At 30.0% G+C, this 26,705-nt stretch overlaps 4 protein-coding genes across 6 annotated transcripts in view; 2 read left to right on the top strand and 2 right to left on the bottom strand.

Moving 5' to 3' along the window:
* The window catches only part of LOC145190475 (F-box and leucine-rich repeat protein 13-like), a 22,139-nt gene extending 2,663 nt beyond the window's left edge, over window positions 1-19,476 (top strand). The window contains exons 3-4 of one of the 3 annotated variants that reach the window (XM_090091908.1): window positions 14,099-14,274; window positions 16,862-19,476. In XM_090091908.1, coding sequence (XP_089948034.1) covers window positions 17,869-19,329 — 1,461 coding nt within the window. In that variant the 5' untranslated portion in view covers window positions 14,099-14,274; window positions 16,862-17,868 and the 3' untranslated portion in view covers window positions 19,330-19,476. Of the gene's footprint in view, window positions 1-13,393; window positions 13,479-14,098; window positions 14,275-16,861 lie in introns of those variants that run through there. The other 2 variants (XM_090091906.1, XM_090091907.1) reach the window with 2 other exon arrangements.
* On the bottom strand, window positions 7,188-10,876 carry LOC145190303 (tricarboxylate transport protein, mitochondrial-like). The gene is made up of 6 exons (XM_090091125.1): window positions 10,732-10,876; window positions 10,389-10,596; window positions 9,290-9,513; window positions 8,970-9,190; window positions 8,623-8,696; window positions 7,188-7,796 (listed from the first exon to the last, which is right to left on the bottom strand). The coding sequence occupies exons 1-6, from the start codon at window positions 10,829-10,831 to the stop codon at window positions 7,682-7,684; spliced, it is 942 nt and encodes a 313-aa protein (XP_089947251.1). The 5' UTR covers window positions 10,832-10,876; the 3' UTR covers window positions 7,188-7,681.
* LOC149886828 (uncharacterized) lies at window positions 11,970-13,365 on the top strand. The gene is made up of 2 exons (XM_090091911.1): window positions 11,970-12,366; window positions 12,467-13,365. Exons 1-2 carry the CDS (start codon window positions 12,023-12,025, stop codon window positions 13,179-13,181), a joined length of 1,059 nt encoding a protein of 352 aa, XP_089948037.1. The 5' UTR covers window positions 11,970-12,022; the 3' UTR covers window positions 13,182-13,365.
* Window positions 19,477-19,545: 69 nt separating the features above from the next.
* On the bottom strand, window positions 19,546-26,370 carry LOC145190613 (protein CLP1 homolog). Its single transcript, XM_090091910.1, has 14 exons — window positions 25,592-26,370; window positions 25,362-25,445; window positions 25,174-25,287; window positions 24,147-24,281; window positions 23,701-23,814; window positions 23,586-23,613; window positions 23,468-23,506; window positions 23,234-23,365; window positions 22,782-22,871; window positions 21,716-21,816; window positions 21,466-21,604; window positions 21,278-21,358; window positions 19,832-19,925; window positions 19,546-19,733 (listed from the first exon to the last, which is right to left on the bottom strand). The coding sequence occupies exons 1-14, from the start codon at window positions 25,619-25,621 to the stop codon at window positions 19,622-19,624; spliced, it is 1,293 nt and encodes a 430-aa protein (XP_089948036.1). The 5' UTR covers window positions 25,622-26,370; the 3' UTR covers window positions 19,546-19,621.
* Between the last annotated feature and the right edge of the window lie 335 nt (window positions 26,371-26,705).

Genomic DNA, 26,705 nt, shown 5'->3' with positions numbered 1-26,705 from the left:
CCCTACAAAAAAAGGTGTTTAAATAAAGAAGTAGCAGTTCTAATTTATTAAAATAATAAAGTTTTAAGGAACTTGCATGTTGAAAAAACATTAATTACATAGTCCAAACAACTCTTTTCTATTTGAAACGTAAGTAGCACGTGAGTAATCCAATTTGATTCGTTCAAATGGATATTTTTTTTTCTCTAAGATTTAAAAGCATTTTTAAATTATCTAGAAAAGCGTTTTAAGTTATATGAAAAGAACTTGAACTCCATCGAGAACATGATCGCCTAAACACATGTTTAATTGTTTAAGAACTGTTTCCTTGTCTTTTCTGTTTTGTATAGATTTAGAAAACTACGTTTGCCATTTCGCTGTTTCTCAACACAAGAAGACTTAAACCTAGTCTGTAAACAATTTTTAAACCATGGGCAGTCGCAGCATGTGGGAGCGGCAGGATAACACAGCCTCTTACGCTTGCACAGGGCCCACACTAACAAATGACTCACACCCTATTTCATTCAAGTTCCAAAAGAATATTTTTTTTCATAATTTGCACGGCCAGACATTCTGCATTTTTTAAAGCGAAAATAGTTAACAAGATGAAGTTTTAAATCAGTTGTGAGTTGCTTTAATATTTGTGAAATTTAAAGTCAAAGTCAACTTATTGCAATACTCAAATGTATGTCCATCGAATAACATTTTGATTGTATGTCTTACTGAACGTTTAGATAAATTATAAAACAATCTTAAAATGGAAGAGATTGTGACGTTGGAAAAAATATTTATAGCTAAAATAAAAAATTAAAAAAACAATAAAATGAATATTTGAAGAAAGTTAAGAACTTCTTGCTGAAATAGTGCAGAATAAATGAAATCTTTTTTTGAATATGAGACATTAATGTCTTTTAACAATGGACATGTCAAAAAAAATTATTACAAAAACTTAAAATCCTGAAGCCACCAAATCCGAAACCACCGATAATCACCATCAAGATAAACCAATAGCTCTTCAAGGTAATGAAAGCAACTCTGTATCATGACTTTCCTTAACACGAATGTCATGTTAAGGTTACATTGGGACTGGCTATAAACAAAATTGTTAATAGAGCAAAAAGGTTCGGTACCAGTGATGTTAGGACCCAGAGACACTAATAACATAACAGAGACACAGTAATAACATAACAGAGACACAGTAATAACATAGCAGAGATAGTAAAAAAATTGATGTTTTAATAATTGATGGCGTTAAAATAGTTAACTTACATATACTAACCCTCCAGTTTTACTTAGCTGGGGGGTTAGTAAAAATGAACAATTAAAATTAACTAAACAGTAATTCTTAAAGAATGATCAGTTTTCAAACTTTGTGTGTAAAAGGGAAATCTCGTTAGAACGGAACATTGAGGCAGAGAAGAGTTCTTCAATAGTTCTATAATTATGATGTGAAATCGCTGAAAAAAAAAAAAAAAAAAAGAACTAAGTTTAGACAGGAAATGAATCTTATAAAACAGCAGAAACTGTTTCGTAAGCGATAGTGGCTTAATTTAGATCTTCAGCAGTAGATTGCTTGATTTTGGTGCACTATCCACTTCTTTAAATAAAAAAAAGGGTTCACTGAACCTGCCCTTAACATAAATGACAGTGTTTTGAACCCAAAAAGAGCAGAGATGCAATTTAAACTACAAGATTCGTATAATTCTTAAAAGAGATATTATGCTGCATATGAGTCGCATAATTCTTAAATGAGATTGAGGATAGCGAGAACTTCTTGCATAATAAAGAAAAGTTATGGTATTGACCCAACTAATCCTAAGTCAGGAATTACTGGTTATCGGAGATATTCAGGGAAAAACCGACCATGTCGGACTTTAGAAATAATTTGATGAAAATTCCTAAGCTTCATAAAAACACATTTAAGAATCTTTACATTTGTTCCAAAATCGTCCCTGTACAGAACACTCTATAACGATTTGTTTTTGTATCCTTAGAAGAAACAGGTAATTCAAGAGTCCCGCTAATACTCAAACAAACCTTATTGTGATACTTTGATAAACCTTGAGGTTGAAATCAACGACTTCTACTTCATACTATTGATGTCGTAAGAGGCTAAAATTGAGCTGAATGGCTTTGTTTAAATTCCAAACTTTTAGAGTGGAAAACTATGAGTGTGAAATTGTGAAAATTATTCTAGGCACAATCGTGGTTCTAAGAGGATGATGCAATTCAATTTTGACGGAAGTTTTACGGAACCGCATAATTAGCCAGCGCGTCTACCGGATGTGACTGCCCTGAACATTTGAACTAAAGCCAAAATTGTCGAGCGAACAACTGTGATCTGTGAGAAATCCATTAGAAAAGGCTAAAATTTGTTAACACAGCGGCGGACATAATGCATGATGTTTTGAAAACCTAAAAAAAGAAAACTTTCTGAAAACCTTTTACATTTTTATTCATTTTTTATAAAAACAAGTTATGATTTTTGATATTTTGTTTCTGTAGACGAATTAAAATAAAATTATACATCTTTCAAACACAGTTGCTCAGGTAACTGACAGGTATTTAGACGCGCAAGTAATTTCATAAAAAAAAAAACAGCCTTCATTTACTTGCATTAGAATGGGTTTAGGTGTCAAAAAAAGTTTTTCTAGCAGATCCTCCATTTTTCAGGATCATAAAGCTTTGTAAGATACTCATCTTTTAACCATTTAACAATCTTGTTAAAAATAGGGAAACTATATTTAGCGAAATTTACCAGAGAAAAAAAATTTTGTCAAAAACCTTACACGCAGATTTGATATCGATTGGGCTCAAAATATTGCTGTCGGATATGATTAACAAAAACTCGAGAAATACTTAACAAATTAATTCCGAGTTTGTTTTTTTTATTTTGAAGTTTATTGTATCATTTAAAGTTTTTAATCGGTTTGTACAGATTTTAAAGGACGCTAAGAAAGCGCTTGAATTTTTTTGTGAGGTGCCATCATGGTCTGGATCATGTTTTCGTTTAGCTTTTTCGATGCTGCTATCCATTTTTGCTTAAACTCTTCATCATCTTTCGCTGATTTGCTGCTTTTCAACAAGGTTCCTTTTACAAGTGCCCAGTAACTGTCGATTACGCGCTACTCAGGGCAGTTTGAAGGATTAGCATCTTTTCGGAACGATTTCTATGCTATTTTGATCGGTGATGTACAAATCAGAAGCGAAAGTCTTTCGAGTGATGAATAAAGCACTCTTAACGCCACAAGAATTTGCCATACAAAGATCTTCGGAGCAAACTTTTCTGTCTAGATATAGTTAAATTTGTTGCTGACACAGACACCTTTTTACTGATAATAATGTTGATGGCTGGGCTGTGAGGCATTCTTTTTACAGTACGTTTCCTCATCCTCAATAATACATAAATTTTCTCGGTCGAAAAGCTTGACGAGCTTCCTAGCGCGGCGAATTGCTTTTCATTTTCTATCAATTGATCGCTTCGGAATTTTTTTTTCTCGGTGTAAGCCTTCAAACCCTGGGTCTTGAGTGCTTTTCTGACAAAGAAACAACTGGATTCGAACTTTTTGGCGAGATCTCTTTGGGGTGGCATAGATTTCTTGTAATTGACCGGGTGATCGAATTCACATTGCTTTTTTTAAATAAAACCTTTCTTCCTTCCACCACCTCTTTTTCTTTCAATAATTTGAGTCTCCTTGTAACTCCTCAATATGTCTCCTTGTATCTCCTCAATAAGTCTCCAATTGAAGATTTACCAACTTTTGACAATTTTGCAATTTTTGAAAGTGAGTAGGTAGGATTTTGTTTATTACTTATTTAGAAACGGTGTCGTAGATAGGAATGACTTAACGGCGACGATCACTATATAATAAACCGTTGTGCTATGCAAAGCAAGTATATCCTACCGGACAGGTACCGAACACTTAGTTCAGGTACAACGATAGTAACAACGACAAAAATGTTCTAAAAAACAAATTTTGTTTGGTTTATTTACACGCTTTGGTTCTTAAAACAAATAAGATGACTTTCTTTACGAGGCTTTTTCTAGTCATACTTATCATATTTAAAATAAACTTTGAAAGTATACAGTAAGCAGGTAATGAGGATAAGATACCATAAAAATATATTTTAAAAGCAATTTAAAAATACTGAAATAAAAGGTCTGAAAGGACCTAAACTTAAAATGTCTTTTTCTAAGCATTTTTTGGTATAAAATATTTAATGATTTTAAAACTGTAGTGATTCATAATCCCGTTTTATTAAACTTTTTATCTATAGGAAGGTAAGAATCTTTAATATAAGCGAGGGAAGGAAATTGCAATGTAAAGTAGCGTGCAAAAGTTTAGAAACTCCTACTTTTTTTCTGTTTTTAACGCATAACTTTTCACAAACTTTCTCAAATAACCTGAAATTTTTACCGAATGTGCTCTATATTATGACAATTAAAAAATCCATTTCACAAAGTTTTTAAAACTTACCGGTCAATTAATTTTTATTGTTTTTTTGAAATGGCTTCCGTGCAAAAGTTTAGAAACAGCTGAATTTGGATTATTATTTATTTCTATAAAGCTGAAATATTTACTAAAACTTTCAAAATTTACAATTTTTAATAAAATAGTTTCAATAAAAAAATTAGTATTTGGTGACATCCATTTGCCTTTCAAACAGCATCACAGCGACGAGGCATCGAATCAACTAAATTAATGAGAACATCCTGAGGAATATTATACCAACATTCTTTAATCAAACCAAATAAATTGTCTTTGTTGGTTGGTTTTCTACCAACTAATTGCCTGTCAATGTATTCCCAAAGATGCTCAATGGGATTGAGATCTGGGCTCTATGAAGGCCATTCAAGAACGTTAACTTTTTTTGATTGAAGATATTCCTTAACAGATGTGGCACAACGCTTTGGGTCATTATCTTGTTGAAAGATCCAACTGCGATTCATTTTGTCCTTTGCATGGGGCAGCATAATGTTCTTCATTATGTCTAAATAAACTCTCTGGTCTATAATACCTTCTATGCGATGAATGGGACCCAGGTTGTCACGACTAAAACACCCCCAAACCATAATATTTCCTCCTCCATGTTTAACAGTAGGTAACTAATATTTTGGATTGAATCAATCTCCTATTGGGCGTCTGACATATCTAATTCCGTCACTACTGAATAGCATAAAATTTGATTCATCGGAGAAAAGGGCTTTTGACCAATCATTAACTGTCCGACTGAGATGATCTCTCGCAAATTTTATTCTGGTTCTTAAATTTCTCGCAGATATAAGAGGTTTCTTAACTGGACGGCAACCATACAGATTATTTTGTCGTAATCGACGTTTAGTTGTATCAACGCTACAGCTTGTGCCATGAAACTGATGCATAATTGAATTAAGTTCGACAGCAGTCATACGAGGATTATTCTTGCAAAACCTTACAAATAATCTATCAGCCTTTTCAGTTGTAACTTTAAGTCTTCCAGAGCGAGGGTTGCTTTTAATAGTTTTGCACTAACAAAACCTTTTCATAATGTGACATATTCCTGGTTTAGAAACATTGTAAAGTTCAGAAATCCTTTTGTAAGTCATTTTTTTCCCCACAGTTTTTATAATTTCTTTATTTCATCTGAAACTTCTTTAGACTTTCCCATGCTTTTAAAATATCACTACGTAATTGAATTATAAAACTTCACAAATAATTTCTCAATTAGTTATACTTAATTGCTTTTGAAATATCTCAAATTAATTCAAATAATAAATTTCAGAAAAAATTTGACCTTTTATAATGCCTTTTTTTTTACAAAAACCTGATAAAATTGCGGGTTATTATACCGTTTCTAAACTTTTGCACGGAAGCCTTTTCAAAAAAACAATAAAAATTGACCGGTGAGTTTTAAAAACTTTGTGAAATGGATTTTGAATTGTTATAATATAGAGCACATTCGGTAAAAATTTCAGGTTATTTGAGAAAGTTTGTGAAAAGTTATGTGTTAAAAACTGAAAAAAAGTAGGTGTTTCTAAACTTTTGCACGCTACTGTAGGTGAGAGCAAGAAACTGAAATATAGCGAGGTTCTAGAACCTCTTTAATTTACACCCCTGAGTGTGTTGAAACTTTATGATTGTGATTAAATGTTTTAAAAAATTATTATTAAACATACCATTTTTTGGGAGTGTCAAATAAGTTTTGGTATGAAGGGTCACATTGCACTCGGCTTGCTTTAATAAGAAGAAGAAACACAAAATAAAGACACTTTAACATATCTAAATCCGTTTCCGAAATCCCATTTACAACTCTGTCGTAATGTATACCAGTGTTTTGCAGATAAGTTATTGATAGTCTTTATTTCTACGAATTTAAAAATGTTACTAAAAAGCCAGCAATCATTTGAGGCCTAAGGAGACAAATAAGCAGCTATTGGTGTCTCTAAAGGAGTTGCTTACACATAAATTTCAACATCAGTGCTCCAAATTTTATCATTCTCCATTATTGTATCTTAGATATATTTCAACACTGACTTTAAAAGATATGGTTCAAACCAATTTCTATACTCGAGAATTGACGTAGTACGACATAAAAGCATTAACAAAGACAAACTTACTGGTTTAAGACTTGGACAATTGCTTTAAGACAATTGCTGTCGTCTTCAATACTATCAATTTTAAAGGCCTTGCCTAGATGTAACTTTTTTTTTTGTTTAGCTATAATTGTAATGCAAAAAACAGTACAGCACCCAAGTACAATGCAAGGCACCAAGGTACAAATCATTTTCCGAGTGATTTTTTACCAAACAGCAGGAGTTACATTACATTGATCGCTACCAATTAAGTTTTCCATGCCTCCTACACTGGCAAAAATGTATAGACACATTATTCTCTAAAATAGACAGATAAAAGTAGGAACGGATTGAATTTTTATAGAATCATTAAAAAATAATTACAATACACATATTTTTCCTCGCAGCATTGCTTGTAGAAGTTCAGAGCTATAATTTATATACTTAAATATACATACAAATATAACCTTGAGGAGAAGTTTACTAGTTCATTTTAGTAGTTTACTCACAAGGTAGGAAAATCTCAAAAAATTGTAGATTCGATTTCTTAAACATTTCTTAAAATATCAATAAATTTACATTTTTTTATTTTTTTGTTTTTTTATTTTTTTATTAAAACAACATTTTATTGCTCTTACATAAATGTAAAAGATAATAATTTCATAAAACCTTTCACAAAAAATAAGCTTATTCACTAAATTATAGCATATATACATTGCAGCGTATATAGAATATATAGTTATTATTATGAGTAGTCTAACACCACAATATAAATTTAGCTTAAACGCAAAATAATCATACAATAATATGTATTAAGAATAAATATTTCTATTCAAATAACCATACAAAAAAATGAAAATATTTAAGATGGTATGTTGATAACGAATTCTATGCATGACATTTAGTTACATGAATGGTGTGATGATAAAAAATTCTATGCATGACATTTAGTTAGATGAATGGTATATTGATAACAAATACTGAGCATGGCATTTAGATAAAAATAAAACTTTTTTAAATTTATATTTCATTAACAAACTTAAAAATGATATCTAAAATTTCCTTTTTTAAAATTTATAGCTTTATAAATCTTTTTATAGAAAAGTTTTAAGAAATTCACCCAGGACTCTTGTGCATTTGTTTGATAATTCAGTCGGTAATCCAAACTTTATCTAAGATCTTCATCACCTGTTCATACAGTGTGAAAGTAAATGCAACATCAAAACAAACTCTACCCAATCTGGGAATGGCACCTTTGTAAAAACTAAATGATAAAAAAAAAATCATGCTGTTTTTTCTCTAGCCTCATCTTCATACCAGAAAAAAAGTTGAAAACCTCACACACAAGGGTAAAACATAAACACTATAAAAAACTCTAATTTAAAAATATAAAAACATATTTATAAAAATGTATTAAAAAGAAATGTGTTTAACTAATGATTTAATGGATGTACAAAGCTAAGAAGACATTTTTATTTTCACCTCACAAAAAAGCCTGAGCAAAATTTAAGATCTTAAAACAATTTTAAATTTAATATCTTTGTTATGAATGATGTGATTACAAAAGATCTCAAAAGATCTAAAAGATTTTTGTATTTAAGATGGTTAGTTTTCATAAACGGTAAACAATAAACATTTAACAATTATACACTATTACATATGGATTTATATAGTGAAAAAGACAGATAAAAAAGTGCTTCTCAGTTTCTCACTTTGTTTTCTACAAACTTTGAAATTTTAGCAATATTTTCTTTCAAAAATAAAATCAAATTAATTTACCATTCTGATTAAACTATTTAAACTGATTTGAGTAAAACATTTTACATGGAAAGAGATAAAACTTTAAATAGAAATAATTTTTTTTTTCAGTAACTATAAAGAATGAATTGGAATAATTTATCATAATATACTGTCTGCATTAATTTTTTAAAAAATAGTAGATTTACCATGTCTTAATTAATTGTAGATTTACCATGTCTTAGATTTACCATATCTTAAAACTTTGATAAAATAAACAGGAGTTTTTAATTTTGAAAATAACAAAAGATTTTAATCAACACAAGAAATACTTAAAACAAGAAAGAACTTACGCTAACGGTCCTTCTTCCCGCCATGTCTTCACCAAACAATCTAATGTGTTTTTATACTTGTGTGCATCCAAACCCTACCACATAATAGTTATTAAATACGTTTCATCATACTAAGATAGAAATAAATCAAAAAATTATAAGAGAACATAGTTATTTGAGTTTATTAGAACTGTTAATAAGTTTAATGAAATTAGTTATTTCATTGTTTTCTGTGACTCTTATACTTTTGAGAACTTAAAAGCTCATAAGATATTTCTGTAAAATCATAAAAGCAGAAGTTTATAAAAAATTTATACAAACTAATTAACTGCAGAAAAACAAAAATTTAAAAAACAAAAAATTCAAACCTGCATTCTTGTCTTGATAACATCTATAGGGGTATTTCCAAACACACTAGCAGCACCTGCTATCCCTCCAACAATAAATGTTTTAACTGGGCCTATTTCTTTTGATAAGTCACCACCTTGAACATAATACTTTAAGTTGTTGAATACAAAAAATCGTATTGCTTGATTTGAACCCTGTTTTAAAACAGTTGCAGTAAGCCCGCGATATGTGCCATGAAGTCCTATACAAATAGAAATAAACTTAATGAAAGATAATAGGACATTAAATTTGTTCAAAAATTAACACTAGAGTTGAAAAAACAGTATAGCCTCATAAATACCTTCTGTCTTTATGATAGTATAAACACCGCTAAAAAATCCTCGATATTTAGGATTTGGCTGTGTTTGATCATGGATAAATTTCACCTTTATTGTTTCCATTGGACATACAACAAGAACTGCTTCAGCCACTCCTGCACCTAATCCACATGTAAGGGTAGCAGAATGTGAAAGCTTTCCATGAGAATCTGCCATTCGATTTCTTAGAAATTCATATGTTGAGAATCTTAATAAATAACAAAGTATTTATCAAACTACAAAGATTTTTAAAAACTGCATATTCTTAGCAAAATTAAAACAGTTAATGACAATATTGAATGGTAAAACTCCAAATCTTGTTGTTGGTGCATCAATAGCTATCAGTGAATTATAAAAGCTAAAATAACTATTGGAATTCTGTGCCTTAAGTAAATGTCAATTGCATTTTTCTAACATTATAATAAGATGACGGTAAAATAACTATATTTGGGTTCACCGGGATACACATATACTCACATTGTAAATTAAATTAAAAGTTTTTTGGAGATAATTATAAATGCGAACTCAAAACATATTTGAAAATTTTAAAAAAGAAGAAAAAAAGCTAATCTTTTTAAGAGCTGTTAATGAACTAAAATCAAAAGTTGAGATCTTTAAAACTTTTAAAAACTTTTACATAAGAAGAACATAAAACTAAAAAACTGAGAGGTAAACTAATAAACTTTCAAAATGGATCAAAGAGCTAGATTTTTAGATTTCACTAAATTTGAGACATTTAAAACCAATCTTAACTAAAGAGCATGACACCTTTGAAACTTTGTGCATATGCTCTTTCCCAAGAGCAAACAAAATAAATGCAAAGATTTTTCTTCTTTTTGAGCTCATAATAGAAAAATTATTCACCATATTATTTTGAGTTTTTAGGCCCAATTCTTGGGCATTTAGGATTGTTATGGAAATTTAGAATTCTGAGTTTCTTTTCAAAACAAATCTAACGATTTTGAATTTGAAAATTTGAAAAACAGAAATGGGTTATTCAAGTTATGTCATCATTTAAAAACAAAAATTTTAATTACAAATATAATTCTACAAATTAAAACTAAAAGAAGAAAAAAAAATTACCTAACTGATGATTTTGGTATTGAACCATACAGAAGTGAGCTAAGACCTCGATATAAGCCAAAAAACCCATGATTTTTTAGTGTAGTGGAGATGCAGTTCATAATACCTGTGTATTTGGGTACTGCAGCATGTGAGTCCAATTGTAACTGTGTTTTAACATACTCTGTTGGAAAAGTACATATTATTTCAAGACCACCTGTTACACCACCTAAAAAATAATCAAATATACTACAAAGGCAATAAAAAGTAAAACTTTATATGAAACATTTATAACATAGTAGAATTATATTATGCAAGTGCATTTGTGAAGTGTGTATGTATGTGTATGTATATGCTTACATACCAGCCATTATAGCTTTTCCTGGGTGCTTCTTCTTCGCTGGACCATGCACTGAAGCCATGATGGCAGTTCTTTTGACTGGAGGTGTTGTTACTGGAGTCATAATTTTACTTTTAATAACTAACTTAAATAAATAAATTACATGTGTGTGTTTATATATATATATATATATATATATATATATATATATATATATATATATATATATATATATATATATATATATATATATATATATATATATATATATATATATATATATATATATATATATATTCTTTCCATAGCCTAATATTTTGAACTTAAAGCTATTGAAATTTTTTCAACCTGAGTAATTGGTAATTCACCTACTTTACTTAAGTATTAACAATAAATTTCAAAAAAGAGGAAACATTTCGTGCTTGTAAAAACATAAAGAAAAAATATTGGAGGATTTTCTTTGGTATTTGTAAAAAGTACGGTGTGACTGTTGTTAAAATAAACAAAGTAGCAAAATACTAAATTTATTTAATCAACAATATATTTAGTAAATTTAAGGTTACGCATTAGGGTGTCCCAGAAACACACTTTTTTTTTTTTCCAGGATACCTCTCAAGTTTTTCCCATTCTCTGAAGTACCCTAAGGCTAAAAATAAACGGAAAAAAAAAACCTTTGTCAAAAAGTGATATCTGTAAAATTTAAAAATTACGATTTTTTAGAAATAAATGTCCATTATTTCAATGTTTGATAAATTTGTAGTGAAATTTTTCTGATGTCATATTTTGTTTTTAATAAACTTAATGATGATCCCCTAGTTTAACAATATTATTATTAGTATTAGTGTGATTAAATGTCAATTTAAGTCGTCTGTGGTCAATTAAAAAGGAAAATTTAATTACGCGCGATTTGATCATATGACACGTTTTAGAGATATGTACTACATACAAGTTTACTTTTGTTGTCATGCTACATAATGTATTTTACAGATAGCTAAAAATTAAAAAAAGATTCAATGAATAATATAATTGTTTAATGAATGATTGAATGAATAGATAAAATAAAGTGTGTTATATAATTTAATATTTAATAGTAATTTCTAAAATGGACCGTCATCGTAAGAAAGACAAGAATAAAAGAGAAAAGAGGAAGATACAGACTAATCCCAGAAGGCTACTGTTTCTTCTCAAGTATCCTATCAACCAGCTGCCCACGAACTAGCTCCCCAGCATTGGAAATGTGCTCAGATATATACAGTTTACCATCCTCACAAACATCCTCAACATTCCTTTACTCTGGTTTCTATGCAGGCGACACATGTTGGAGCTACACATCTCTCATTTTATGGAGGCTCTTACTGGTGAGAAAACAAAGGGGCCAAGGAGAGCACTCTACGTAAGACTGCAGAAAACCTGGCCACACATCAAGGAGGAGGTAGACAAGATGGAGGAGATCATTAGGTTTGATTGGAATGAGCTACAGGTCGGATCATCCTTGTACAACATTGCAAGGGAGGCCCTGGAGTTTGGCAAGAGGGCACTGACCATAGAGACATTTAACAGGGGGGACTACAAGAAACTTTGTGAGTTAGTTGTCTTCTATTTGGGTGGAGATGTGCCAGGATTTCATTTTTATCAACCTGGAGCCTGCCATGAAGCCAGGTACAGTTATAGTATATTATCAATAATTTTTGTGTTTAGGGGAAAGTACATTTTCAAGTTTTTCTTACATATTTGATAATAATAATAATTTATTCTAAAGGTTCATGGCAGATGCTCTATACCTGCTGACCCTGAGGATGACTGAGAAGGTAGCCCAGGTGATGAATGAGGAAGAGAAGAAGATGGTAAAGACAGCAGCATTCTTTGCTTCTGTATGTTATGGGCCCTGGTTCTTAAAATCCTGTATGGTGGACAAGTCGACTTCAAATGACTTGGCTGCCTTTAAGTCATCGTTTGACATAAGGGACCACTACCCAAAACTTGGACAGGCCCTTCTTTACAGCATGCAACGGCATGCTTGGTATTTAACAGAACAGTTAGTTATTCTGTCCCTAGCTGACGATGATATTGACGACAAGGTAAAGAAGAAAATGTTGGAGAAGTTGGTCAAGTGTGATGTCCCTGACCAGTTTCATATGGGGAAACCGAAGCTACCGGTTATTATCAGATCAACAGAGCTTACTGAGCTGGTAGGTTCCCAGAGCTGGATCTTGTTCAAGGTATGTGAGATCCCTGTAGAAGAGGTGGAGAAGTGGATCAGCGGAGATGCCAGTCAGACATTTGATATATTTAAAAGGTTTTTGAAGTCGATTAAATGTGTCAATGACTGCGCTGAAAGGAATATCCGACTAATCCAGGACTTTGTTGGAGGCTACAGGTCGGACAACATGAAACAGAACCTCATGCTGGTTGCCAGAGACAACAGAAAGAAGCTGAAGAAGGACCTGACAAAAAAACAACTCAAAAAAATTTAATTTTTTAAACTGGAAATATATATTTTCAAGAGAGTTTCTAAAATACATGATTTTTTTCCAAAAAATTGCATTTTTTTTGAAAAATGAAATTTTACAGATATCACTTTTACTGGAACAAAAAATTTTTCTGTGGTATTTTTAGCCCATTTAGACCTTAGAGAATGGGAAAAGCTTGAGAGGTAATTTTTTTTTTTTTTTTGGGACACCCTATTACGCAAGCCACCGTGACGAAGGTGTGAGGGGGACTGGCGGGGATTTCGTCCTAAAGTTACGATGGAAGAGGGCCCACCAATTTGAGTAAGGAGAAAACTTTTTTCAAGCTTTTTTTATTAACGACTTTTGTTGATTACTTTATGTTTTTTTAAATAGATAGATTTTTTAAAGTAGAAACTGAAATTCTTTATAAAATTTTTCTTAGCTACTTGCAAAAACCAAAAAGTTAAATAAAAATTAACCTCTGAAAAATTGTTAAACAGGGTTGGCAATCAAAATGATACTTCCCCTCTTTGCTACTGCTAACTACCCTTAAAGTTACAACAAAGTCCCAAATTTGCAGAGGCCCACTAGAGTAAGTTAGCCTAGGCCTCACTCATCCTCTCATCGGGCACAGGCCAAATCGGTGTTTTAATGTAAAGCGATACATAATACATATAATAACAATATTTTTATAAATTGTGATGTATAACATATATAATATATATAGCGATAAATATGAAATTAAAACTTGATTACGGTCTAAGTATTTTTTTTAAAAAAATATTTTGTTGCATTTTTTTTTTTTTTTTTTTAGCAAGTTGATAACGGAATATCGTGCTATTTTTTTACCAGCTCTCACAATTTTTTTTTTGTTTGGAAGCTTTTATTTTACTATCTCATCTTTCACAATGTTCCTTAAATTTTCTATTGGATCTTTTAAGTTCTAAAGATCCTTCAAAGAATACAATTGGTTTCACAGGCCAGCTGGGATAAATTATCGACTCTTTGGTGTAAACGATCCTTGTAAATTAACGAATGATTGCACTGATGACTTTCAAGAAACAACAGTTTCACTTAAAATTTAGCTAAACATACCTTTGCAGAAAAGAAATATGAGGTTTGAATTCATTTAAACTCATTTTGTTTTGCTACTGTAGGTACCAAATGGAATTCACTTTATTCAAGCAGGAATTTACTTTATTTAAAAGTGCTGTCAATCGAACAGACAACTTAAAAAGATTGATTGATGCTCTTTTATGCATCAAGCCAACTTTTACTAATGTGGAACATATTAATTCGATTTGCACTAAATATGCACAAAAATTCGTTCTCGTTTTACATGATAAATCTTTAAAACAGTCCTTCTTCCCGCCATGTTTTCACCAAACAATCTAATGTGTTTTTATACTTGTGTGCATCCAAACCCTACCACATAATAGTTATTAAATACTTTTTATCATACTAAGATAGAAATAAATCAAAAAGTTATAAGAGAACATATTTGAGTTTATAAAGTGAAGTATAAAGTTTTTAAAGTGATTCAAAATTTCATTTCCTTGATAAAAAATATCTTTAACAAATAAAGTAGATGTAAACATCAAAAAGTGTTTAAGTTTTTCTATTTTGTCGTTTAGTCTAAAGTAAGTAAAAACCGAAATCCGGTTACTAACAGATGGTTTTTGAAAAATTGAAACCGAAAACTAAAGAGCATGAAAACAAAATTATATTTGTAATAACGATTATAGTTTCATCACATCCATTTTGTGTTTTTAGCCAATGAGCGCCTCAATTCTCAATTTTAACTTCTTTTTTATATGAAACCATCATGAACTAGGGAACTTTCAAGTTTTGGAAGCTATAATTGATTATTCGTGGTTTAAATCAACAAACCACGAATAATCAATTGTAGTTTTTACATTGCCGATCTACTTGGAGATAAAAGTTCTTTTTAAGGAAGCAGTAATTCTTCTCTCTTTAAGTTTTCCCATATAGCTCTCATTTCCTCTTCTTAACATATCCCCTTCTTAACATATTGCTCTCATATCCTCTTCTTAACATATTATTCTCATATCCTCTTCTTAACATATTGCTCTCATATTTCCTTTTAATAGCATTATTAAAAGGGTTGCTTTAAGAGAGGTGAAAACATCGTATGCAACCGGGAATCCCTCAAATAGCGTTAATCAACTCGGGTATACAAGATTGGAAATTTATATGAATTATCTAGGAAGTGAATAAACAAAAACATAAATTTGTATCAATTTAGATAAACAAATACAAAAGTGATATTTGGTGAAAATTAGTAAAAGAAGCAAAACTACTCGAATGTTTAACATTTCGGCTTCCGTTCACTGAGCAAGTGCTGTAAGCATTTACCACAAAGAGTTACAGAAGATAATCTAAGGAGATAATCTCTACCTTTCAAAATCAGCGAGTGTAAAAATACTTAACGAGCCATAACCTACTTCTGAGAAGAATCGTCAATCAGCATTATTTATGGATAACTTATTTATGTTGCAGCTTTCTTTCAAATGACCATTTTAGTTTGTTACGCTTCTACAATTAGTGGAATTTGGTTTTTAGTTGGGTGTTGTTACGACTTTGAAATTATTTGACTATCGACTAAATCAATTAATGTATTTTTCAAAGTCGACCAAAATCGACTAATACATTTTTAAAATATTTGAATAAAAATTTTATTACAGTCATATACTTTAATGTTACTTGACAATTTATTTTTTAGATGCTATGAAACGAATAGAACTTTAAGAGAGCAAAAAAAAAAAAACTAGGTGTTATGTAATACTTTTATAATAACACATGTTGTTGTTATGTCAAGAGCATTTTCTTTGTTCAATTTTAATTAAAATCACAAAGTAAAGAAAAAAAATACAGATGGGTATTTCATATCATTTTTCACAACAATTAAAGCAAAAAATTAACAAAAAAACTTAATTAATAATAAAATAGTGGACTAAATAGGTGGGAGCAGATTAGGTGGATAAACCTTTTTGGGTCGCATATTTATAAAACTTTTTTGCATCCTAAACTGATTACCATAACACATTACTTAACATTTTGGTTTAAAAAGCATCAACTGGTTACTATAATGAGAAAAATACATACAGTAAGCTTAGAGTTAAGTTTATGTGATACAAGTTAGTTTTAATGTTCAGATATTTTGTGATACAAGTTTATGTGATACAAGTTAGTTTCAATGCTCAGATATTTTGTGATACAAGTTTATGTGATACAAGTTAGTTTCAATGTTCAGATATTTTGGTTGAAAAAAATCGCTATGAATGATGTTCTTACGCATGGCTCAATCTTTATAAATAATTTATATTTACCAGATAAACTACTAATAAAGATATCTCTTAACTAATTGGTCAGCATCATAACAATGTTAAAGGTTGATAAAATTAAATCAACTGAAAAAAATAGAAATTAGGGTGTCAGGATGATTACACGATTAAATCGACTTATAGTCGATTAGTAAGAAATCCATAGTCCAGTAGCGTAGCTAAAAGTTTCGGGCTCATAGGCAAGATCCCCTGAGGGACCCCCTTAAGGTAAACTTGTTTTATAAAAAAAATAAGTTCAGTAAATATATTATAAATTCAGTAGTTTATTATTATTACAGAAAAGAACACAGTATGAAAAACACTTACAAAGTACATAATATAAAAAAACTTTTTTTCTAGGTTTTGCATTTGCAAAGATATTCACAACTTCTTTAACATCTATTGTTGATGCTGTTTTATGCTCTATGGCTAGAAATGCAAGATGATGTAGTCTGCTTTGAGTGGTCTCTCCACACTTGCAACCGTTACGGGTGATGTGAAAAATAAAAGAACTGTCATGTAAATTTCGGAAAAATCACTTTCCAATACACCATATTTGGTTGTCATTATTTCAGCTAGCTGTTTAATAGTCATTGTGTGGTTTAAATCTAATTTTAATAATGTGGTAAGTTGGACAAATTGATTAGCTAGGTTGGATGTAAATATTTCTGGATATTTGCTGCAAAGTGTATGACAAGCTTTTACCATATTTTGTTGCGACATCGTTAATATATTCTTAGGTTCAAGAAATGCAAAATAATGGTTGATAGTTTGGGCCCTTTTTCGACGGGCCCTTAAACTGTGCCTACTCTTGGTATAGGGTAGCTACGCGCCTGCCATTGTCGATTAAATCGACTATTAGATTTTTCAAAATCGACTAATTTCGACTTTCGAGTAGTCGACTTTTAGTCGATTTAGTCGAAGTCGATAACAACACTAGTTTTTAGTGGTTTACAGGCCACTAATTTTAAACTAATTTTAAGCCTCCCTTCTAAAATTAAATCGTACATCCTTGAGAACAAGTACACCTACGTTGCAATTTTATCATTCTATCTTTATAAAAGACGTTGTAATATTTGGCCACAAAAACTGTCAGCTTTACTGCACTGTGAGTCAGTGTTATTTATTTTAAAATAAACATACCGACGATGATAATAAAGCATTATGATGATATTTTAACAAATGAATCTAACATATTGCTATAATAAAGCTAAAATTTTTTTCTGATTACTCTTTTGCACAAAATTGCATCAAGATAATATTACAGCCAAAAGCAACGTTATAAGGTCTTCTTTGTTGAATCGCTACAATAACTTCATTTTGATGATAAAACCGTTAGCCACAATTTAAACAATAAATTTTAGTGTATGTTATATTTTTTTAAAAACATGTCTAATAGTAATTCAATGCACGACAAAAGTTTAGCTGATTTGTCGAAGATTTTAACTGACGAATGTATACTGCGATTTTTTTCATACCTCGACCTAAAAGCTATATCAAGAGCAAGTCAATCGTGCAGACGTTGGTACTACATAAGCAAAGACAGATCATTATGGAGGTCAGTCGATTTCAGTCCGTTTAAAACTAGATTTGAGGACATAGTTTTTGAGAATTTTTCGAGAAAAAATCTTAAGGATACAATAAAACTTAACTTGGGAAGTTTGTACATTACATCTAAAATGCTCAAATCTATCGTAAATAACTGCCAGAAGTTAAGTACTCTTTTGTTCGGGCGGAGCTGCATAGCTGAAATTAAGAAACGTCGACGAAAAGCTTTTTTCCCAACAAAGTTACACACATTAGATTTACGCGCGGCTTTAGGTAGCTTTGAATTCTTAATTGATGCAGATATAAAATTTGCTAATATAATTAATATCGGGATTGGTCCGAGAAGTTTTGGAAGATTTAAGCTGCCGTACATATTTTCAAAACTAACTAACATCAAAGTCATTGATTTCACAAACTGCTTAGAAATTGATGATAACGGAATTCATGTCCTAGCAACTAACTGCCAGAAAATTGAGTCAATCTGCTTAATTGGTTGCCGGCATGTTTATGGAAAATCTTTTGCTTGTTTATTACGCAATTGTCAAAATCTAAAGACATTACTAGTCAGATACCTTAAAATTAGTGATGATATATTTGCACAGAAGATATGGGAAGACAGTGTTATTGAAGAACTTGACCTTTCAGCATGCCCACGTATCACATGGCACGGGCTATTCGCTTTGTTAGCACAACTTCAAAAAGTACATTATTTGAATTTATCTTATTGTGGTGAAGGACGCGCAGTTAACGACGAAGTTCTTTCGCAAATGGTAAATTCCGGGGTGTCAGCTAAGTTACGCATGCTTGATCTACGTTGGAGTTTTCATATTTCGCCTAATGCCTTAGGAGATTTTCTTTCAAAATGCCAACAACTTGAAAAACTCGGCGTTTATCAATCATTTCAAGTAACTGCAGATAATATCGCTGATTTCCTAATTTACTTACCAAAAATAAAGATTCTAGAGTTTGGCGGTTCATACCAGCAAGAACTAAATCGCTCTCACCTGTTACCAATGTTGTTAAAAACAGCAAAAAATATTGAAGTACTTTCGCTAATAAACTTTACTTCAACTAACCTTACCGAAGATTATAAAAATATTAGAACACTCATCACCACGAAATCTAAGTTGAAGCGAATCAACTTCTGTGACAGTTCTCCAGATTTGGTAAAAATAGCTAAAGAAATGGTCAAAGACATTAGGCAGATCAAAATTACTGTTAAATGGGAATGCGCACTACCTCCTCCTGCTTTAACCCTGGACGCTATTTTGAATATTTAGAAGAGCATTGGTTCATACACGCTTTTTTAATTCCATTTTTTGATATTTATAGGTAGTTTTATCACCTTGATTTTTGTAAAAAAAAAAAAAAAAAAAGTCTTTGTAAAATATCAACTTTTGTACTATTTTATTAAATAATGAAGAGAAGTGCTGTTGTTATTTTTCAAAATGCCCAAAGACTTACGCAAAACCGATAATTAACATTCAACACCAAAGTTTCTAATTATCATATTTTCCCCCTAAACAATACAAATAAATATGCGAGCTCTTTTAATAAACAATTCCATAATTGCTACTTCAAATCCATAAACTTGATGCCAGTTTTTATGATATATTCTTTAGGCAACGGTCTAGGAGCGGGCGATAAAACTGTTAATGTTTTTGATTCGACATCGACATTTGTACTATAAAAAATGTTTTTAAGGAGCATTGGTGTTTACTAGACGTAAATTTTTAAAATATCAATTATGATGATCAATTATATATAACAAAAATAACTCACATAACAATGAAACCTGCCACATTGGATTTTGAAAAATCCTCATCTTGGGAACTTGCCGTACTGACTGCGCACAAGGAGTGTAACAAATCAGTGTCTAAATTACAACAGAGTAAGAAAATTTGAGAAGCTTGATTAGTTGTTGTGAGCCTCTTTGATGCCTTAGCAATACTTCATATTTACATCTGTGTTCAAAATATATATATATTTAATAAAAAATAGTTACTTTTGATATTTTAAGATATATTGATTAAACATGAAACAAACAAAAAAAAAAACAACTATATTCCAGATTTGGTGAAACATTTTTAACTTCTAGATATAATTATTTATTCTCAAACTCATAAGTATAGATTGCTGAAATAAATGGTAATCATTAAATTTTTCTGAAATAATACTCGCAAAGGATGCTATCAAAAATCTGGAGTTGCAGTAAAAGAAAATGCTAGTATTTAGTACATTAACCTTTATTTTTAATAATGGTTGAACAACGGCTATGCCTTAAGTCTACAAGTCGTGTACAACGTTCAAATGGTGAAGCATACCACGCCAAATCCACATCCTCTCACAATAAATTTTTTTTTTTTTTAAAAAAAAAAAAAAGCAATTGTAAAACTGTAAAAACCAACTTCTTCTTCTTCTTTTTTTTTTTTTTAAGAAAAAAAACTGCATTTTTAACATCACTAATAAATTTTCTATAAGACTCAAATCTGGTAACTAAGCAGCCCGATTCATGACTTGAATCTTACGATTCAAACGAATTTTTCACAGTTTTCGTGTGCTTCAAGACTTTTTCATACATAAAAACAGCCAATTTAAGCATTTAGTAATTTTCTTGAATTTCTATATATAGGTTCTTTAAATATTTCTATATATAGGTTCTTCAAATATTTCTATATATAGGTTCTTCAAATATTTCTATATATAGGTTCTTCAAATATTTCTATATATAGGTTCTATCTTGTTTACGGAGGTTTTGATCAACTTAGAACAATTAAAATTTAAATTAAGCTCTTAACTTAAACTTAAATTAAGACTTAAATTAAATAATTGATATATAGAAGTCAACAAAATATTCTTCTGCTCATAAATTTTACCTATTCATAAATTTCAGTAAAAAAACTTAAAAATTCTGTATTTTTAACTGTCACAAATACTTTTTTTTGAACACTGCTCTAAGACAATAAATATCCTGTAAATATAAAAATACAACTAAAACAATACCATCTTACAAAACAGCTCAGTTATCAAAGAGCTGTGCTAAGAAATCCACTTTTAGTTCTGTTGAAATATTTAAGAATTTAACTCGAGAAAGTCTTTATATATCTCTCACACGTTTATTTCGCTCACGTTCATCTTTTAAAAGGAAACTTTTATTTTCATATTTTCTGTCACTGAAAATTTCAATGAAAGAAAACGGAGAAAAATAAAATCAAATAAGAAACTTACTAATTGATAGCGGAACAGCCTTCATACTATTATCTTCTTGCTCCATGCCTAGGGGAAGACACGAATCGGGAACTTCCGGAGCTAAAGTCAGAAAAAAGTTTTGTCGTTCCAACGCGCTTTAGATAAAAAGATTAAAAAACGGATAGAACTGCAGTAATAAAAAATAAAAAAACAGGAAATCACATTACCACCAATTGTGTATACTTTTATTTCATCAAATTTAACATCAAAAACATGTGGATACAACGGCGTCCGACCACCATAAAAATATTCCCGTATCCTTTCATCGCGTGCGTGACTTCTTTGACTTTGAGACCTTTCAAAAACCTTGATAAAAAAGCTTTAACAATGATGACCTTACTACAAAACAGAGGCTACTCAAAAACACTTTATATAACTAGAACTAAGCAAAAATTATAAAAAGCTGTAACTCCTTACGCCCCCAGATTTTGGCAGATGTACACATTGGACCGAGTCTCCGAGATTAATTTTGAAATCGTTATAAACTCTTTCGTGGTCAATAACCAAAACAACGTCCACTAGTAGAAAAATATTCGTTTTAAATAAGCGAAAATTGGTTAATATTTTCAAACGATGAAACAATTTCGAGTCTAAAAAATTCACACACGAAGATTAATCTTTTTGAGAAACTTCATCACAATTTGAATTGATTCGATGATATTAAAGTTTCCCAGAAATAAAAAAAAAAGGCAAACAAATATTTTGGCACATGTTGGAAATGACTCATATGTAACTAGTGAACTATTATTGTAAAAAACAAGTTTAAATTTGGATTAAAGATCCTCATTATCACCATTAAGTTTTCGTTTTTTGCATCTTTTCAACTCACTGCTTGAAGATAAGATTTACTTTCACACTTAATGTAGGACCAACTTGGTGTTTGAATACAGTACTTAAAATAGGTTATGGATCATAAAGCATAACCTTTTTGCAGAAATCTTATTAAAAGAATATGGCAAACAATTTTAAAAGAACAGAAAAATCATGTAACAGAACTAAATGAAGAAATATTCAACAACTGTTTATTATGTAAATAAATAGTATCAAAATTAACATTGATTTTTTTTTAAAGCAATTACAAGATTTAAAAAAGTACTAACTCACTATTAAAAAGGCTGAGTACTAACTCAGTATTAAAAAGCACAATTGAGCCTGAAGTGCAGCAAGGTTTTTATTTAACAACAAAAAAAAAAAGAACAGTTTTATTGCAACTAACTTTTTATCTGCTGATAATTTAAGTATAATTTATGAATTAAACTGAAAAAAAAAAGGGGATTCCAGAGTCATTTTTTGAATTGTTTATGGTTGAATTCAAAAAAAAATATTCTTGTTAAGTGTTCATTTCTTCAAGATTTTTTTCAGCAAATTAAACTATGCTCGTAACAATAAAAATCAATGGTAAAAAAATATGTTTCTATAAACAAAAATAGCATTTTTTTAAAGGCATCAATAACCCATTAGAAAAACTCAAATGTAAACTCACCCTTAAAAGCTTTTACAACATTCATAAGTATTTTGAAGCCAGCTCCAGTAACCCAACCACAAGTATTAATTATAAACCCACTGACTGCAGCTGAAAAATGTACACACACTATTTAAATACATAAAATTCACTTACACTGCAAACCTTTAAAATTCTAAAACCTTTTAACAAAATTAAATACATCTGTGTATAAAATCAAACACCCTGAACCTTTTTCTAACAAAAAAAAAAAAAAGATGCTATATTTATACTACTAAAAAGTTTGATAGACTTATATCATTTAAAACAATGTTGTAAAAAAATATTATCCTCAACTATTTTTATTGTCAACTTAACTAAGGTTACAAGACAATTTAGTAAAAGCATCACAGCAAGCAAACCATGAAAAATTAATCTCCACAAAAGAATCTTATATTCCCAAATAAAATCCACCTTCTCTAAAAAAAACCTACCTTTTGGATTATGCTCAAAATGCTTAAAAACAACATCAGCCAGTTGAGATACTAAGGCATCATACAACTTAATATTGTCATTTGGAGTGATATGACCAAAGTTGTAAACTAAAGGTGTTTGCAGTGAAAAACCTAAAGCATATATTGTTGTTAAAGTTTTTTAACTTGTTCATTTTTTTCTAAAGGAATAACGGAAAAACTAACAAAGCAAAATAAAACTGAACAAAATTGCACCTTCCTCTGCATCTGCTGGTCTTTCCACAAGTAAGGCTCCTAAATACAATGACTATAATCAATTTCCACAAAGAAATAAATACAATTAGAAAAATTTCAAACTAAAAAAGAAAGTTACCAATTGATCCTGGAACAGCAATACTACCCTACATATAAAGTTAAATAACACTTTATTCAAACAAAATTTTGTTAGCTTATGTATAAAACGGCTAAACTATAAAAAATAATTTTACCTGTCCAACATCAAGATCAACAAAAATAGGTCTTCTTCCCATGCGCACACTATAGTTTAAAAGTATTTTACTCAATGTGGATTTCCCAACATTCACTGGACCACAAATTACAACCTAAAGAAGAAAAAGAGATCAAAGAGTGGCTTGAGTTTGAACTATATGCAAATACAAAAATTAAAAAAAAACAATAAAACAGTATTAATTTTTTTTCTTTCTGCATAACAGTATAGAAAGCAATTGATCATAAAAAAATTAAAAGATGATAGCATAGCACAAGAATTGTTCTACAATCTTTTTCTGCATAACATAGCATAGAAAGCATTTCATTTTCTGCATAACATAGCATAGAAAGTATTTCATTTTAATGAAATGCTTTCTGTAAAAAGCTATTATGAGTACAGATGACTTCCACCATTTCTAAAATTTTTCATTGAAAAAGACAATACCTTTGGGCCAATTTTTATTGCATTTTGTTGTTTTTCAACTTTTTGCCTCATTTGCTCTAAAGCCATATGAACATTTAAGTAGATTATCATTGGTGTTTCAGCAGATATGTAGCCAACCTCAAGCTCACCTAAAACCTGAATGGTATTAGACAACATTGTGCAGAAATTAAAAACACCAATACATTAGGTTCTATCATACATCATCTATTACTACCATACATCATCTATTGTGTCATCTATTACATCATCTATTACTTTTACAGTGGAGCTAGAGAGTAAAGGAAAACCAATGTTTATGAAGAGAAAAAAAAATAGTCGAAAGAACTCATCAATTGAAATCAAAAAAATTAGTATTAAACATGTAGATTTCAAAAGTATGCTTTAAAACTATATATAGCACATATAAAAAAAACAAAACACAAAAACTGAAAAGCTTTATATGCATTTTAAAATTGTTGAATTTTAAAAATCACAAAATAAGTTTTTTCTCCTTTCTTAATTAAAAGCTTGAGTTATTAGAGACCATGTGTTAGAACTAAGAAGATTGACATTTCTTAATATTAACATATTAGTAAATAAACTTATATCTAAGAAACAGCATGCTAGTTTCAAAAACTATAAAAATTTAAAATGGGTATTTGAAATTACTAAATGATTCACAAATTAATGCCTCTAAAGTTATAAGTTCAGACTCCCTCAGATTTTTGTTTGAAATCAAAATGTTTTCAAACAAAAAATTCTTTTTTAAAAACTCTTGATATTTTGGAATAGGATTCTAATTTCAAAAAGTAAAATAAATTACTCACAAAGAATTCAATCTATTTAAAATATTATGAATTGGACTTTTCAAATAAAATAATAATTAGTATTAATAAATTTTATTTAATAAATAAAGTTTAATATAAAGTGGAGTTGGCAGTATGTGCTTCTTGATAATTATTATACTTGAAGAATATCCTTTAATATACTTACTAATATAAAAGAAAGATAACAAACTTCAGTAAAAAAAAAAAGACAACTAGAAAACCTCTACTGTGCACCCATGCCAGGTATATATAGCAACTTTTGACTTGCTTCTAAATGTGTACTGTTTGTTTCGAACCAATTCAGTGCCAAAGATTTCTGCTTGTCCATCAGTAATCTAGAAAAACAGACCTAAGTTATTGGATAACACCCCTCATTAATAATCTTTTTATTCAGAATTCAAAAAAGTACCGTTATTTTTGCCTCATTTCCTGAAGCAACTTCAATTCTTAACTCATTATCGACTTCTAATAACCATTCTTTGCGTGGTGGGCCCTAAATTTCTCAACACAAAATATATAGTTATTTTTTTGAAAATTCCTCCTGGTATATTGAAGTATGATTTAGAAAGCAAATAAGTAGCATTATATTTACTATAAGGATATGTTAAGACTATAAAATTATAATGACAGCCTACATACATTAACTGCAGATTGATTTTCTGTGTCCATTTAGCCTTTTTTATTTTAAGGGCCTGAAATCATTTGAAAAGTAGAAGAAAGTACATACATCTTCTGCTGATAAGAAAAAAACAGCTACATTTAAAAAGCTCATAATATTCTTTTTTAATAAAAGGCACGGAGTGCTGAATACTAAGACCATTACAGAAATCTGAGTATAAACAGTTCAAAATACTGATCAGAAGCACACAAAAAAACTCTTTTTCATTGGGAGTTTAAAAAGGTTTACAGCAATTTATTTACTTGAAAAAGGTTTGTAAATTAACAGTAAGATATTTTTAATTCAAAGACTTGGCCATTGCAAGTTACTGCTTTTTTACATTCTGGCAACAAACAGACTGTTGCGGAAAAAATCATTTCACCAGGTTCTAGCAGTTTATTATAAGCTATAACCTTTTGATCCTACCAAATACACAGCATGATTTTGAAATTAGATATTCATGGTTTCAAAGCCCAATTTGAATGTTTTACTTTATATTCCTGCTTGGGATTAGTGTGGCATATTTTTATTGTCAGTTGCAATTTGAGGCAAAACCACTTTGCTGTCTTTGGAACAGTGTTTCAAATCTCAAAAGAGATTTTTAGACTTTTCTTGAATTCAGCTCAGGAGACAAACATGTTCACATCTGATATTTCTGATAATTTATAAAGGAATTGAGATGGATTCTTTTAAAATATTACTTCCAATTTTGCATCTATTTTCAATTTCTGGCCTTCCTGAACATTTTATTTTTCTAAATGAAAATTAATAACTAACAATTACTTTGCTATCTTATCATATCACACTATCTTTACTAGCATACACCAATAGTTTTTGAACAACATGGTCAACATAGGCTTTTTCAAATAAGCAATAACATTCTCTGATTCAAAGCAAAAAAGTAAAACCTCCTTTAAATGTTTTGTTTGCACAAAATTTAACATTTTGAATGTAGAAAAAAATTGTGTTACATACATTTGTAGTCATTATGAGGCATGTTGAAATAACACCAGTTACAACATTTACTAAAATATGCTAGCAACTTTTTTAAACTCCCAACAGTTGAAGTACAAGAGCCATTTATTTATCAATGTT

The sequence above is a fragment of the Hydra viridissima genome, unplaced genomic scaffold (genome assembly GCF_058129835.1).
Source record: "Hydra viridissima isolate aposymbiotic clone 2 unplaced genomic scaffold, HvirCarnegie_v1 scaffold_6, whole genome shotgun sequence".
Classification (NCBI taxonomy): Eukaryota; Metazoa; Cnidaria; class Hydrozoa; order Anthoathecata; family Hydridae; genus Hydra; species Hydra viridissima.
This window is presented reverse-complemented; position numbering and strand designations above follow the sequence as displayed.

Bases quoted from the DNA above. Each gene is read 5' to 3' on its own strand.
- LOC145190303 (XM_090091125.1), bottom strand. From the start codon at position 10,831: ATGACTCCAGTAACAACACCTCCAGTCAAAAGAACTGCCATCATGGCT. The intron at 9,191-9,289 runs GTATTTATGAGG...CTATTTGTATAG, and splicing joins TACTATCATAAAGACAGAAG to GACTTCATGGCACATATCGC. The intron at 8,697-8,969 runs GTTTGAATTTTT...ATTATGTGGTAG, and splicing joins TTATCAAGACAAGAATGCAG to GGTTTGGATGCACACAAGTA.
- LOC149886828 (XM_090091911.1), top strand. From the start codon at position 12,023: ATGTTGGAGCTACACATCTCTCATTTTATGGAGGCTCTTACTGGTGAG. The intron at 12,367-12,466 runs GTACAGTTATAG...TTTATTCTAAAG, and splicing joins GGAGCCTGCCATGAAGCCAG to GTTCATGGCAGATGCTCTAT.
- LOC145190613 (XM_090091910.1), bottom strand. From the start codon at position 25,621: ATGGACACAGAAAATCAATCTGCAGTTAAT. The intron at 19,926-21,277 runs GTAAGTTTCTTA...GTTGTAATTTAG, and splicing joins GGCTGTTCCGCTATCAATTA to ACACTGATTTGTTACACTCC. The intron at 19,734-19,831 runs GTGAGTTATTTT...CATTTTTTATAG, and splicing joins GTGGCAGGTTTCATTGTTAT to TACAAATGTCGATGTCGAAT.